This window comes from Peromyscus maniculatus, chromosome 8 (genome assembly GCF_049852395.1).
Source record: "Peromyscus maniculatus bairdii isolate BWxNUB_F1_BW_parent chromosome 8, HU_Pman_BW_mat_3.1, whole genome shotgun sequence".
Lineage (NCBI taxonomy): Eukaryota > Metazoa > Chordata > Mammalia > Rodentia > Cricetidae > Peromyscus > Peromyscus maniculatus.
The window spans coordinates 18,851,415-18,864,012 of record NC_134859.1 but is presented as its reverse complement, the minus strand read 5'-3'; the positions used below and the strand labels follow the sequence as shown (position 1 = coordinate 18,864,012).

At 44.8% G+C, this 12,598-nt stretch overlaps 1 protein-coding gene across 5 annotated transcripts in view; it reads left to right on the top strand.

Moving 5' to 3' along the window:
• The window catches only part of Ift140 (intraflagellar transport 140), an 88,449-nt gene that overhangs the window by 30,755 nt on the left and 45,096 nt on the right, over nt 1–12,598 (top strand). For all 5 annotated transcript variants that reach the window (XM_042283805.2, XM_006971662.4, XM_042283806.2 and 2 more), the window contains 4 exons: nt 2,062–2,192; nt 3,894–4,059; nt 6,149–6,280; nt 10,044–10,243. In XM_042283805.2, the coding sequence (XP_042139739.1) occupies nt 2,062–2,192; nt 3,894–4,059; nt 6,149–6,280; nt 10,044–10,243 (629 nt within the window). The remainder of the gene's footprint in view (nt 1–2,061; nt 2,193–3,893; nt 4,060–6,148; nt 6,281–10,043; nt 10,244–12,598) is intronic.

The window sequence follows — 12,598 nt, the reverse complement described above, 5'->3', positions numbered from 1 at the left end:
GAGATTATAGTGGTAACATCATTATGAGTTGTGTTTTGCAAGTCCCCCTGACCCAGTCTTAAAATGCACCAGCCCAGTAAGTGCTGCAGCTCAGGATCCTGACCCTCATGGCAGCTTGTTTGGAACAAGAGAAGGAAGAATGGGAGAGCCCCACAATGAGATTAATAGGAAAGGAAATAAGGACACAAAGTGGCAGCTGTGTGAGGCAGGCAGCTGCATGAGCCAGCAAGCAGTAGAGAGTTCTCTGGATCTAGGTAGGGAGCATTTGAACCTGTGAGAAGAGACCATGCCTGACCCTCAGAAATGCTTAGGTGTAGAGACTGGAGAGATGACTCAGAGGTTACGAGCACTTGTTGCTCTTGCAGAGGACCTCGGTGCTGTTCCAGCACCCACCTGGTGGTTCACACATTCTTAACTCAAATTCCAGAGGATCTGACCGCCTCTTCTGACCTCTGTGGGCACCAGGCACACATGTGCTACACATACATACATGCAGGCAAATTCTGCATGCACAGGGATTCTTTTTTTAAGAAATCTTTTGGGTTGGGGATTTAGCTCAGTGGTAGAGCACTTGCCTAGCAAGTGCAAGGCCCTGCAAGGCCCTGGGTTCAATCCTCAGCTCAAAAAAAAAGAAGAAAGAAAGAAAGAATTCTTTGTGTGCCGTCATGAGGTAAGGCAGCAAGGATCATCAGTGATGCTCTGCAGCTTCTGAACCCAGAAAGCCCAGAGCAGCTAAGTCTGAACCCAAGGTATAACCCAAGAGCTACTTGTTTTCTTTTGTGTCGAAAGCCACTTACTGAGCATTCTCTTCTGAGGGCCAAGGTCCAGATGCAGATTTCAGAGATGGCATAGAAAGAACCCTCATGTGGGCATGTTTCACTGCTTATGCTGCCAAATGGGGCATGGGCCAGTGTGTTCCCACCTCCTTCCTCTGCTTCAGGACGTTACTGAGCAGTTATAGGCTCAAGTGCCATTTGGGGATGCTGACTTTCCTTTATCTTAAAATAGGTTCTCTAAAAATGTGAGATAAGAGTCATATACCGTAAAATTAACCATTTGAAGTGAACCATCCAGTGACACTTGGTACATTTGCAGTATAGCACAGCTGCAGCCTCTGTCTGCTTCCAGACATTCATTCATTAATGTCACACCCATTAACTGCCATGCCCATTCCCATCTTAGCTCCTGGCAACCACAGGCCTGCTTACTCTCTCTGGATTTTCGTGTTCTGGACAAAATGTCATATAACGTGTGGCCCTTTTCTTTTCGGGGGGGGGGGGTGAGGGGGGTAAGGTTGGGGGGGTTCAAGACATGGTTTCTCTGTGTCGCCCTGGCTGTCCTAGAACTCCCTCTGTAGACCAGGCTGGCCTAAAACTCACAGAGATCTGCCTGCCTCTATCTACCTCCTGAGTGCTGGAATTTAAGGCATGCACCACCGTGCTCAGCCTGGAGACATTTTTTTTTTAGCTGAGGTAGACTAACTAAGGACTCCAAAGGACTCTGGATTTAAGGCAAAACTAACATTCATACAACTGAATACAGATGAAACAAAGGTCCCAACGATGGGGGCGATGATCATTTCCATTTGGCAGCTGACACATGAATTGCCTGCTGCTCACAGCAAGGAGGAGCCTCCATTCTAAATCCACAGAAGCTCCATTCACAAGGGCAAAATATGGACAGTCACTACGTGACCATCAACAGACCAATGGAGAAAATGTGAGTGAACTCTGTGAGTTCAAGGTCAATCTGGTCCAAATCATCCAAGGCTACATAGTGAGACCCTGTTTTTCTTTTTTCTTTCTTTCTTTTTTTTTTTTAAATCTCTAGTCAAAACTGAGAACATCTATAACTTTTTAGACTTTGTTCTAAGTTATCTGAAATTACAAAGTAGTAACTAAAAAACTATCTCAGCGGGCTTAATAAAGAATTAAATTATTATTCTGGTGGTGTGCCATTTGCTGGAAGCCAAGGAGGCTGGTGACAGGTGTATTTTCCCATGGGCACAGGCCCTAAAACACTCTCCAGTCCCTGAACATTACTAAGTCTTCTCTTTCCTAGGTTGACAATAGCCCTGATTCAAAAATCTACATCTATGATGTTGAGATGGACACAGTGAATGTCTTCAACTTCAAGACTGGACAGATTGGACAGATGCAGACACTGCCCTTTAACGAGCCAGAGGCCAATGAGTAAGATCATAGCCACGAGGATTTTGTGGAAAATGGTATTTGCCACTGCCCAACTTACTAAGTTATATTTGAACTCCAGAGCCTCACAGAAGCTACAAGTAATAAAACCAATAGTCAAACCCAACGTAAGCAATCGGAGTAGACGAAGTTCTTGGTCTCTGCTTCAGGGTTGAGATCATGGAACTGACTTAGGAGAAACTCAAAATTTGGAGGAGCTCTCCAAAACATCTCTAGAAATGTCCCAGAACAGAGTGGCCTCAGGCTTATTGGCAGCTCCGACAGGAAAAAAAAGTGCTTGTCTTTGTAGAGACTGTGCTTCTAGAAAAAATAAGAAATAAGTGTCTTTCTGTTGGGGAAGGACTGATGTAACACATGGATACAGTTCTTGCCATAGAAACTGTGCTCTTGGGACTTGACACACTTACAATACCTCGCTACATCTATATTTAATTCCACATGACTTGAGTCAGGAAAGCAGATAGTTTGGGAACGATGCTAGGTGTGTCTGCAGTGAAGTAAGTGCAGAACAGAAAGCATGGGATGGAAGCCTCCAGGCTCACCTCGGTGGCCTCTGTAGAACAGAGGAACTGGCAACAGGGTTACATTCAGTGGCTTGTTTTTTCTGTCATCCTTTGTACTGTTCTGCTGTTTTTGCTAGTTTTGATGTTTGATTGATTGTGATGCTAAGGACGGATCCCAGAACCTGGTGTGTGCTACCACTGAGCTACACCCCAACCCCAGTCTGTCGTTTGCTAGTTCTACCAGGTACCTCCTTCCGACTCAGCTCTTCCTGCACAGTCTCCCCTAAATTCTTCCTGCCCCTCTCCCTGAGTCCTGCCTGCCTCCTTAGAGCCTTCTCTGGAGCCTCCTTTAATCTGCTTGGTCTACTTTTCATCTCTGTTGATGCCTTACTTCAACAACCCCTTCTTCTCGTTCCCCCCAACTGTACCACTGACCCCCTGCCTCAGAATATGGGCCCTTGAACTTCTGGCCCCTCAGAATGATACAGCTTCATCCCAATCCCAGTGTTCCTGGGTTCTCTGCGACCGGGTGTAAATCTTTGGAGCTAACCTTTCCTTTCTACAGTCAGTTCCCCTCTTTATCTTTTTGGTTTTTCAAGATGGTTTCTCTTTGTAGCTTTTGGAGCCTGTCATGAACTCACTTAGTAGATCAGGTTGGCTTCGAACTCACAGAGATCCACCTGCCTCTGCCTCCTGAGTGCTGGGATTAAAGGCGTGCGTCACCACCGCCCGCCCGGCTTCCCCTCTTTATCTTATGATCTCCATCCTTTGCCACCTAGTTCATTGATCTCCCTATAGAACTTCTTCAAGCTTTGGGCCCATGAATCATGGTATCTTATAGATGGGAAGGACAAGGGTAAAATTAGACAGTGTCACACTGGCTTTCTTCTGAATACCTCCTAGGGAATGTTAGGGCCTCTGCAGGACCTCCAGATCCAAGCATCATTCCCTGTGTCTCCAAGCCAGACTTCCCAGGCCCTTTCTCCCAATTCCCCAAAGTCTGCAAGAGTGTGTTCTGATAGGATGTGTGACATTGAGCGGCCCAAAGATGCTCCAGGAGCCATGAACTTGGCAACACTGTCACCTGCTGGCATTGCCTGAGATGATTATGAGTGGTGTGAGTAGCACTAAAAGCAATGTTCTTCTCCGAGTTGGGCATGGGCCTTCCCTTCTGTTTTAGGACCCACATCTTTATGCATGAAAGACTAGAGAGTTACGTTCCTGTGAACCATTTCTGGGATCAGAGTGAGCCCCGGCTCTTCGTGTGTGAGGCCTTGCAGGAAGCACCTGGTGCCCAGCCACAGGCTGTAGACAAGCAGCCCCACGTGGAGGACACATGCCACAAGGTACCTATTGTTTGCTATGTTACATGTTTAGACATATATATTAACCATTTGCCAGATAGTGTCTTCATGGCATAACTTAGGAGAGAGTTACTAGGAAAATCCACTCATGGGAAGTAGAATATCTGTATCATCCCTCCCGCTTATTAAGTGTCACTGTGTCATCAAGATCATTTCCATAAGTCAGTGGTGGACAGAGCCATCGTTTGGGGGACGAGGGCTTCAAGGCAGGGTTTTTCTGTGTAGTCCTGGGTGTCCTGAAACTAGCTCTGTAGACCAGGCTGGCCTCGAACTCACAGAGATCAGCCTGCCTCTGCCTCCTGAGTGCTGGAATTAAAGGTGTGCACCACGATCACCACCACCACCACCACCACCACCACCACCACCACCACCACCACCCTGCCGACAGACCCATCTTGAACCACACAAGAAACCTGCAGTGAGGTGTGTCTGTTGGATGGCATTCTCCATTTAATCTGCCCTACCCTTCCTGTCTAGTTCTGCCCAACCTTTTTGTCCAGCCTAACCCCAAATTTTAATTTCTTGATTTTCTCAACTGCCCCAAGTTATTCTTCTCTGTGGACAGAGCTGAGATTGGACCTGAGGTAGAGCTGTAATCCTCATCTACTCCTCATCAGCTATCTCCAATCACTGTCTCTGCCCTCCCCATGCCTCCACCTCTGTGGGGCTCAGGCTCCATGCAGATGTGCTCTTGGCTCCAGAACAGCACCCACACTGGAACTGGGACTCTGATACTTTGCAAGATGTCAGATGTGTCAGCAACCTGTGTGCCACTGTAACCCACCTTCCTCAGAGCAGTTTGTATGCACAACTCCCAAGTACACACACAGGGCACAGGGAAGCCCATTCTGTAGTTTCAGGGTTCATCTTCATGCTGGAGGCATTCTCACAGATGAGAGTCTGCCCCTGAGACCATCTGAAATCGGTACCCTGAGAATACCAGGAGCAAATCCTGTCCTTGATACTCAGATGCCAGAATGATAGAATAGATTGAAGTGGCTTCTGTATCACTGGAAAGAAGGAAACATTGCCAGAGGAATTTTCCAGATGGGCAGTGTGACAACCCTAGGAAATAATGGACACAGCAAAGATAGCTAGTAAGAGGCGTGACTATGGGGAGGTTAGGTCATGTGATCAAGTGGTTCTTTTTGTGATGATGGTGTGTGCAGTTCTGAGAGTTCACACCACAGTAGTTGATGGTGTGTGCAGTTCTGAGAGTTCACACCACAGTAGTAAGGAAAAATCCTGCATCCTCTTTTTGTTTTTAAGAAGCAGTTGCAGAGCCGGGCGGTGGTGGCGCACGCCTTTAATCCCAGCACTCGGGAGGCAGAGCCAGGTGGATCTCTGTGAGTTCGAGGCCAGCCTGGGCTACCAAGTGAGCTCCAGGAAAGGCGCAAAGCTACGCAGAGAAACCCTGCCTCGAAAAACCAAAAAAAAAAAAAAAAAAAAAAAAAAAGAAGCAGTTGCAGACAGGAAGGTGGTTCTGGCATTTGTTGTGGCTTATTCTGCTCACATGAGACAGAGGCAACATAATATTTGGTCTGTCTCTTGTGCCTTCTCTATTCCTTAAGAGCAGAGAAGAGAGGTGTTACTTTTGTGGTTGTTTTTCTTTGTTTGTTTTGTTTTTTGTCAACATTGCCATTGTTTGGTTTTGGTTTTGGTTTGAGGCAGGGCCTCACTATGTAGTTCTAGCTAGCCTACAGCTCACTATGCAGACCAGGCTGGCCTCTAACTCAAAGAGATTCAACTGCCTCTGCCTCCCAGGTGTTGGGCTTAACCTGGCTCATTGGTGATTTTTAAATCAGAGCAAAGAAACCCAAAGGGAGAATTTTTAAAACACAGGCACTCCTGAGTTTCCCCCCTGAATTCAGATGGGATCTGTTGGTCCCAGACAGGTGAAGTGAAGTCATATGGAAGATGCCTTCATTCTTCAAAGGCGGCCGGCCGATAAGAAGCTTGGGAAGCCCTGGCAGAAATGGCACTGTGACTGTGCACCCTAAAAAGAAATTGAGAAGAAATAGAAATTTATATTACTAAATTTGAAACCAAACAACATTGTTGTGTCTTCCAGGAAGATGTTTTGATTCTGTCATTCTTCGCTTCTGAAGAGCATGGCTTCTTGCTCCATGACTGCTTCCCCCGGCCTCCTACCTACCAGAATCTCCTGGGAATGGAAGTGCCTCATTATTACTTCACAAAAAAGGTGGGAATCCCTAATACCTGCACAGTTATTCCCTGTTCCTCCTTCACTTTGGGATCCAACAACTGCTCCTTCACTTTGGGCTCCATTGTCACCTGAGAGGCGCTGGCTGTGGTGACTGTGGAGACTGCCACTGCTTTTTCCTGTTTTCTTTTCTTTTTTCTTTTTTTCAGTGCTGGGGTCAAACTCAAGACCTCACACATGCTAGGCAGATGTTCTTCCACACAGAGCAACTATACCTGAGGGACTTTTTCCACACAGGAGCCCAGTGGGCTTGTGGGGTCGAAGCCTGGCGGCAGGGGCTGGAGCTGTCAGTGAGCTCCACAGTCACTGAACTCTGCCATGGCTTTGATCCCTGATCTAAGGAAGCTGCCATCTTACTGGACCCACACCTCCTGGAAAACTGTAGACAACCTCCCTGTCACTGCCCTTGTACTGGACACCAAAAGGGTAGGGAGGGGACCACTGGTGTCAGCTTTACCTGTTACCTGAGTGATGTAAAATCAGTATTATTATTATTATTATTATTATTTTGGTTTTTCAAGACAGGGTTTCTCTGTGTAGCTTTGCGCCTTTCTTGGATTTCACTCTGTAGACCAGGCTGGCCTCGAACTCACAAAGATCTGCCCGCCTCTGCCTCCCGAGTACTGGGACTAAAGGCATGCACCACCACCGCCCGGCATAAAATCAGTCTTTAAAATGAGCCCAGTGCAGTTCTTATTGTCTGAAACTAACCTTCCGATCTTTAAAAACATATTTTTAGTTTTACGTGTGTGCATCTACATGTGGGTATGTGCATATGAGTGCAGGTGCCTGAGGAGGCCGGAGGAATACAGGTCGTTGTGAGCTCCCTGCGTGATGGGAACTGAACTGTGGTTCTCTGCAAGAACCATTTCTCTAACCCGACCCCTTCTCTCTTTTTCTTTCTTTCTTGCAAAATTTTAATTACGTAGCCTAGGGTGGCCTTGAACTCACATTAGTCCTTCTGTCTCGGCCTCTTGAGTGCTGAGATTGCTAGGATTACAGGTGTGTCCAACCATGCCTGACTTAGGCTGTTGTTACTTTTGTAGCCAAAAGTAAGTAGTAGGATAGGCCACAGGGAGACAGAGTAATAGCCAGTATCTGCTATTCGGGCCCCTCCACATAACCAATAAGCTAATGAAACTGTGCCATGTGGACTGCTAGACAGGCACAAGCACAGAAGCCACACTCAGCTCTTTCAGAGCTGTGATTTACTTTAAAAGGAATTGGTGTAGAGAATAGGGTGGCAGGGGATACTGCCACTTGATTTGTGACCATTGTGATCAGTATTGGGGGGGGCTTCTAGATTTAAGATCTGCAGCATACATATATAATGATACATACATTTTAAATAAAAATGAACCCAGGACAGTTGGTTCTAGTTTTCCAAGTTACCATATACAGCAGTACTGCACAGCCACTAGAAGTTGGTGTATGAACAGTTTGTATGTTACACTCCGTGTGCCTTAAAAATGGAATTGATGTTCGTGAAAGCTAAGAAAGTATTTATGTGATCAGCTAAGTTCTGGGAGTCCTTTCTCTGTCAGGACAGCTGTCCTTAATGGCTTTATTTTAAAATAGAATTCCACCACCAGTCTGATACTTTTCTGTCATTTTCCATTCTTGTTTTGTGTTCTTGGGTGGAATTTCCCTTTGATTTGAAAACAGAAAGTTTGGAAAGCTCTTTTAAATTCTTCCTGTTGAGTTTTCCACATTAATTTTATATTCTGGATTTTTGTTTCTTCCACACATTCATGCATGTTTTCTTTTTTTCTCATCTGTCTGTGCCTACACTCGTAGTTGTTATTCCACAGAAGAGGCATCTATGATGCAGTCGTAAGTATGAAGCCCCTGCTTATGGCTTGTCGCCTTGTTTTTGTCGTGTCCCTGAGAACCGTATCTTGTTGCTGTATTGTGTGTGTGCCAACACTTCCTGCCTACCTTGTTCACCTTCAGAGGAAACTTTTCTGGAGGCTAGGACTTTTTGTTTGCCCATGAAGCCAAGTGAAATTTGACAGGAGCCCATTGGCTCTTGGTCTGATGTGTACCTGTGGCATGTGCAGCCATTTCATGTGATCTCCAGATAGAGGAAATGCTTGGTTGACCTATGTTTGCAATATAAGGAATATCATTAGTTTAACTTGAAAAGTGCTACCAGGGAATAGCCAGAAGGCATTATGTTCCTTTAAAGGCAGCTCTTGTTTTGTTTGCTGACATGCAGGGCTTCAGTCTCCTTTCCCCCAGGTTTTCAGTGCTCACACATCCCAGGATGGTCTGAGAAAGTCCAATACTCATAGTTCCCATCACCTTTACCATGTGACTGGCAGGCTGTTCCAGTCTACTATGACATAGGATAAACAGTCTCTGCCTTCAGTCCAAATACAAATGAGGTCCAAGCCCTGTTTAGCTCCCAAGATGAAACAAGTTCAGATGTGTTCAGGGCAGTGTGGCAACAGACAACAGTTCTTGCCTCAGAGATCAATAACAAGGATCTAAAATAAAGAGCCATGGCAAATAAGCAGGGAACAGGGTATTCTGGGGCTCCCCAGGGTGCTCACATAATAAACTGTATTCAATAGAACCACACCAAGGATGATGATGTTACCAATGTGAAGGACAATGTCCAGCTAGGTGCACAATTAGCCAAACTCTTCTGTCACCTAGTTGGTATTGCCTAATTATGTGTGTGTGTGTGTGTATTTTATATATGTATGTATCATTAGGTTATTATATATAATATATATATATCATTAGGTTATAGGATATATGTGTGTATGTGTGTATATGTATATATATGTGTGTATATATATATGTGTATATACATATACACACACATATATATATCCTAATTATGGACCTAAACTCAAGCTACCTGTAACAGAACTTTTGTTTATGTCCTATGCTGTGCCTCAAAAGACTTTCCAGCTACAATGCAGCATGATATATTTCACCAGATTTTCAGAGTCCAGGTCAAGTGTAGATTCCTCCGTGGGGTTTCCTCACTGAGCCTGCCAGGTGGGCTCAGAAAGAACAGTGAGGCTGAATTGTTCATGACAGCTGATCTAGGGAGGAGCAGTTGAAGCCACCACTTGGATAGTCATGGGGGCAAATATGTGCTAGAAAGTATGTGTACATAACATTGTACAAATTGTCTGCAGAGAGAAGGGAGTTCAGTCCTGGGAAGAAGGGTCTAAGCACAAATACATAGGCTGAGAGCATTAGAAGATCCATGGCAGGGGCAGTGGGCTCCTTAGTACCTCCAGTTTAATTTTAAGAGATACATGTGTGTCTGACTTGACTTAAAACTGGTAAAACGTCTTCATGATGAACACAGAGAGAGGGTAACAGAAAGGCCATTTTTTTTTTTTCTGGAGCTGAGGACCGAACCCAGGGCCTTGTGCTTGCTAGGCAAGTGCTCTACCACTGAGTTAAATCCCCAACCCCCCAGAAAGGCCATTTTTAATGAGAGACTCTGACATACTGAATTAAAGGCTGCCAAAACAAGTTTGTACCTGGACAGCCTTTGTTTACCTGTTGTCCTAAACAAGGACCCAAAGCTTTGATCAATTCCAGTGACATTAAAGGTTTTCAGGACCTGTGGGAACCATTTGGCCTGTGGCTATATACCTATGCCTCCCTGCATATAAACTTCCCAGTGGTTGTTTGAATTTAGAGGAAGTGAGACTGAGTGCAGGCATTGCCTTTACATGTTACCTGACGAGTATATGGGGCCTTTGTCCTCCAGCCTGGAGAAGTGGAGAAAGAAGACAGGGTGGATTCTGGGCACTACCACATCCCTCAGATGGTAGCCAAGAGACCCCTACAAGACTTTGTGGGTCTGGAGGACTGTGACAAGCCAACTCGGGATGCCATTCTCAACTTCAGCTTCTTTGTCACTATTGGGGACATGGATGAAGCTTTCAAATCTATCAAACTCATCAAAAGGTAAGGCGTCCACTTTCTGAAGTGTCAAAGGTGACATGCATTCTACCTAGAGCCTTCAGCCTTTTTAATGCCTTCTTTTAAAAAAAAAAAAAGATTTTTTTTAGATTTATTTTATATGTATGAGTATTTTACTTGCATATTTGTGTGTGAATCACATGTGTGCCTAGTGCCTAAGGATATGGATATGGGATCTGGCACACCATTTGGTGCTGCAGGCTAGCCTGGCTCCTGGTATCAGTGGTGTCAGGAGCCTCTAGGCTGTTACTTTATCATTTTCATTTATTTTAAAGTGTTCAGAGTACTCTGATTCAAAGTTCTGTAGGTGCTAAATACTGCTCAAAAGTATTAATAAACACCAAAACTATCAACGAAGTACAGTTAAATTTTATGAAAGAAGTTACAATGATCTAGATATGCTGGCTTGTTCTAATCATCCAGACTTAGAAGGTTGAAGTAGAAAGATTACTATAAGATTGAAGCTAGCCTGGAGTATGTAGTGAACTCCCGGCCAGTCTGTGATGGAGAGAGAGAGAGAGAGAGAGAGAGGACTCCCTATCTTTAAAAAAAGAAACCAGTAAGGGTATCTACAAATACATTCTCCATTTGAGAGAACTCAGAAATTCTTAGAGTTTTTGACAGATTTTCATTTAAAGGGTAAAATAAAATATGGGAAAGTTGCCGGGCAGTGGTGGCGCACGCCTTTAATCCCAGCACTCAGGAGGCAGAAGCAGGCGGATCTCTGTGAGTTCGAGGCCAGCCTGGTCTCCAAAGCGAGTTCCAGGAAAGGCACAAAGCTACATAGAGAAACCCTGTCTCGAAAAACCAAAAAACAAATATATATATATATGGGAAAGTTATACTATGAGAAAGGAAAGGTGTGACAATAAATGCCTGAGGCTGGAGAGATGACTCAGAGCACTGGCTGCTCTTCCAAAGGACCCGGGTTCAATTCCCAGCACCCATACAGCAGCTCACACCTGTCTGTAACTCCAGTTCCAGGGCTTCTGACACCCTCACACAGATATACATGCAATCAAAGCACCAGTGAACATAAAATAAAAATAAATTATATATTTAAAAAAAAGAAAACAAATACTTGGAATAAATTCCCTGCCTCAGCTTATGTACAGTGATTATTTTCTAGCACAGATTGCATGTCTCAGGATGCATATCATGGAATAGTCATCCACTGTCTTTGAAAACTACTGAGGTCTGGTTTTGTTGTACACTGGCCATGTAGATATTTAATTTGGAGGTGTCTAACAAGGCTGAATACCATACCCTGATCTTTCCTGGGTAACTTTCATTTACTGTGGACATGATCACAGCCTGAAGCAGACTGATGGCCACTTGTAGACCTTTAATGTACTTTATATAGGCATATACACAATACTAATGTATATAGGCACATACAGAGTATTAGTGTATAACTAAAAATAAAAATGTCAGTCGGGCGGTCGTGGCGCACGCCTTTAATCCCAGCACTCTTGGGAGGCAGAGCCAGGCAGATCTCTGTAAGTTCAAGGCCAGCCTGGTCTACAGAGAGAAATCCAGAAGCTGCACCAAACTACACAGAGAAACCCTGTTTCAAAACAAAACAAAAAAAAAAGAAAAGAAAAGCGTCTTATAGGAAGAGACAAGTGGGAGGAAGTCATAGCTAAATGCATGATTCTGTGTGCTGTACTGTGGATATATACCTGCTTGTCTCTACACAGTGTGCTGTGTGTTTCATATGGCCAATTCATAAATGCTTATATGTCATTATCAGTTTCTTGATGTGTTTAAGGCACTGAGCTATTTCACTGTTTGTTCTGACTAAGATAAAGCTTTGGCACAGGATGGGCTTCAGAATTTAAACTGATCAGTCTTAGTCATTGAAAGCAACAAACTTGACCTTTTTTAGGAGAGGCAGCCTGAGGATGCCTCACTCCTGGCTTTCATGTTCTGATAGTGCCACTTCCCCCTTGCTGCATACGCCAGCTGTGATTCCTGCCTTCTGGTGTCCGTGATGAGCTATCCAGCAAAGGTGCACCAGAACCTCGTTCACAGATGTAGTCAGGCAGCCCTGGGTTCTGTGGGCCATTTTTAACCCCCAAGGTACATATTTTATATACTTTCTGGGAAACCACAGACTAGGGATCCAGCCTGTCTGAAAGCAGTGTGGCCTCTGGAGGTATCCACTATCCACTGCCCTAGCTGGAGAGAGTCTGAAGTTTTCCTGGGGAAAGCTATTGGATTTCATCCTTTCCATTCTGCTTGTTGATCTGCTGTGACAGGCCACAGTTTTCCGAGTTTAGGGATATGGACTTCACAGATGTGGACTTCTGGGGTGCACAAATCATGGGATGCCTCCTC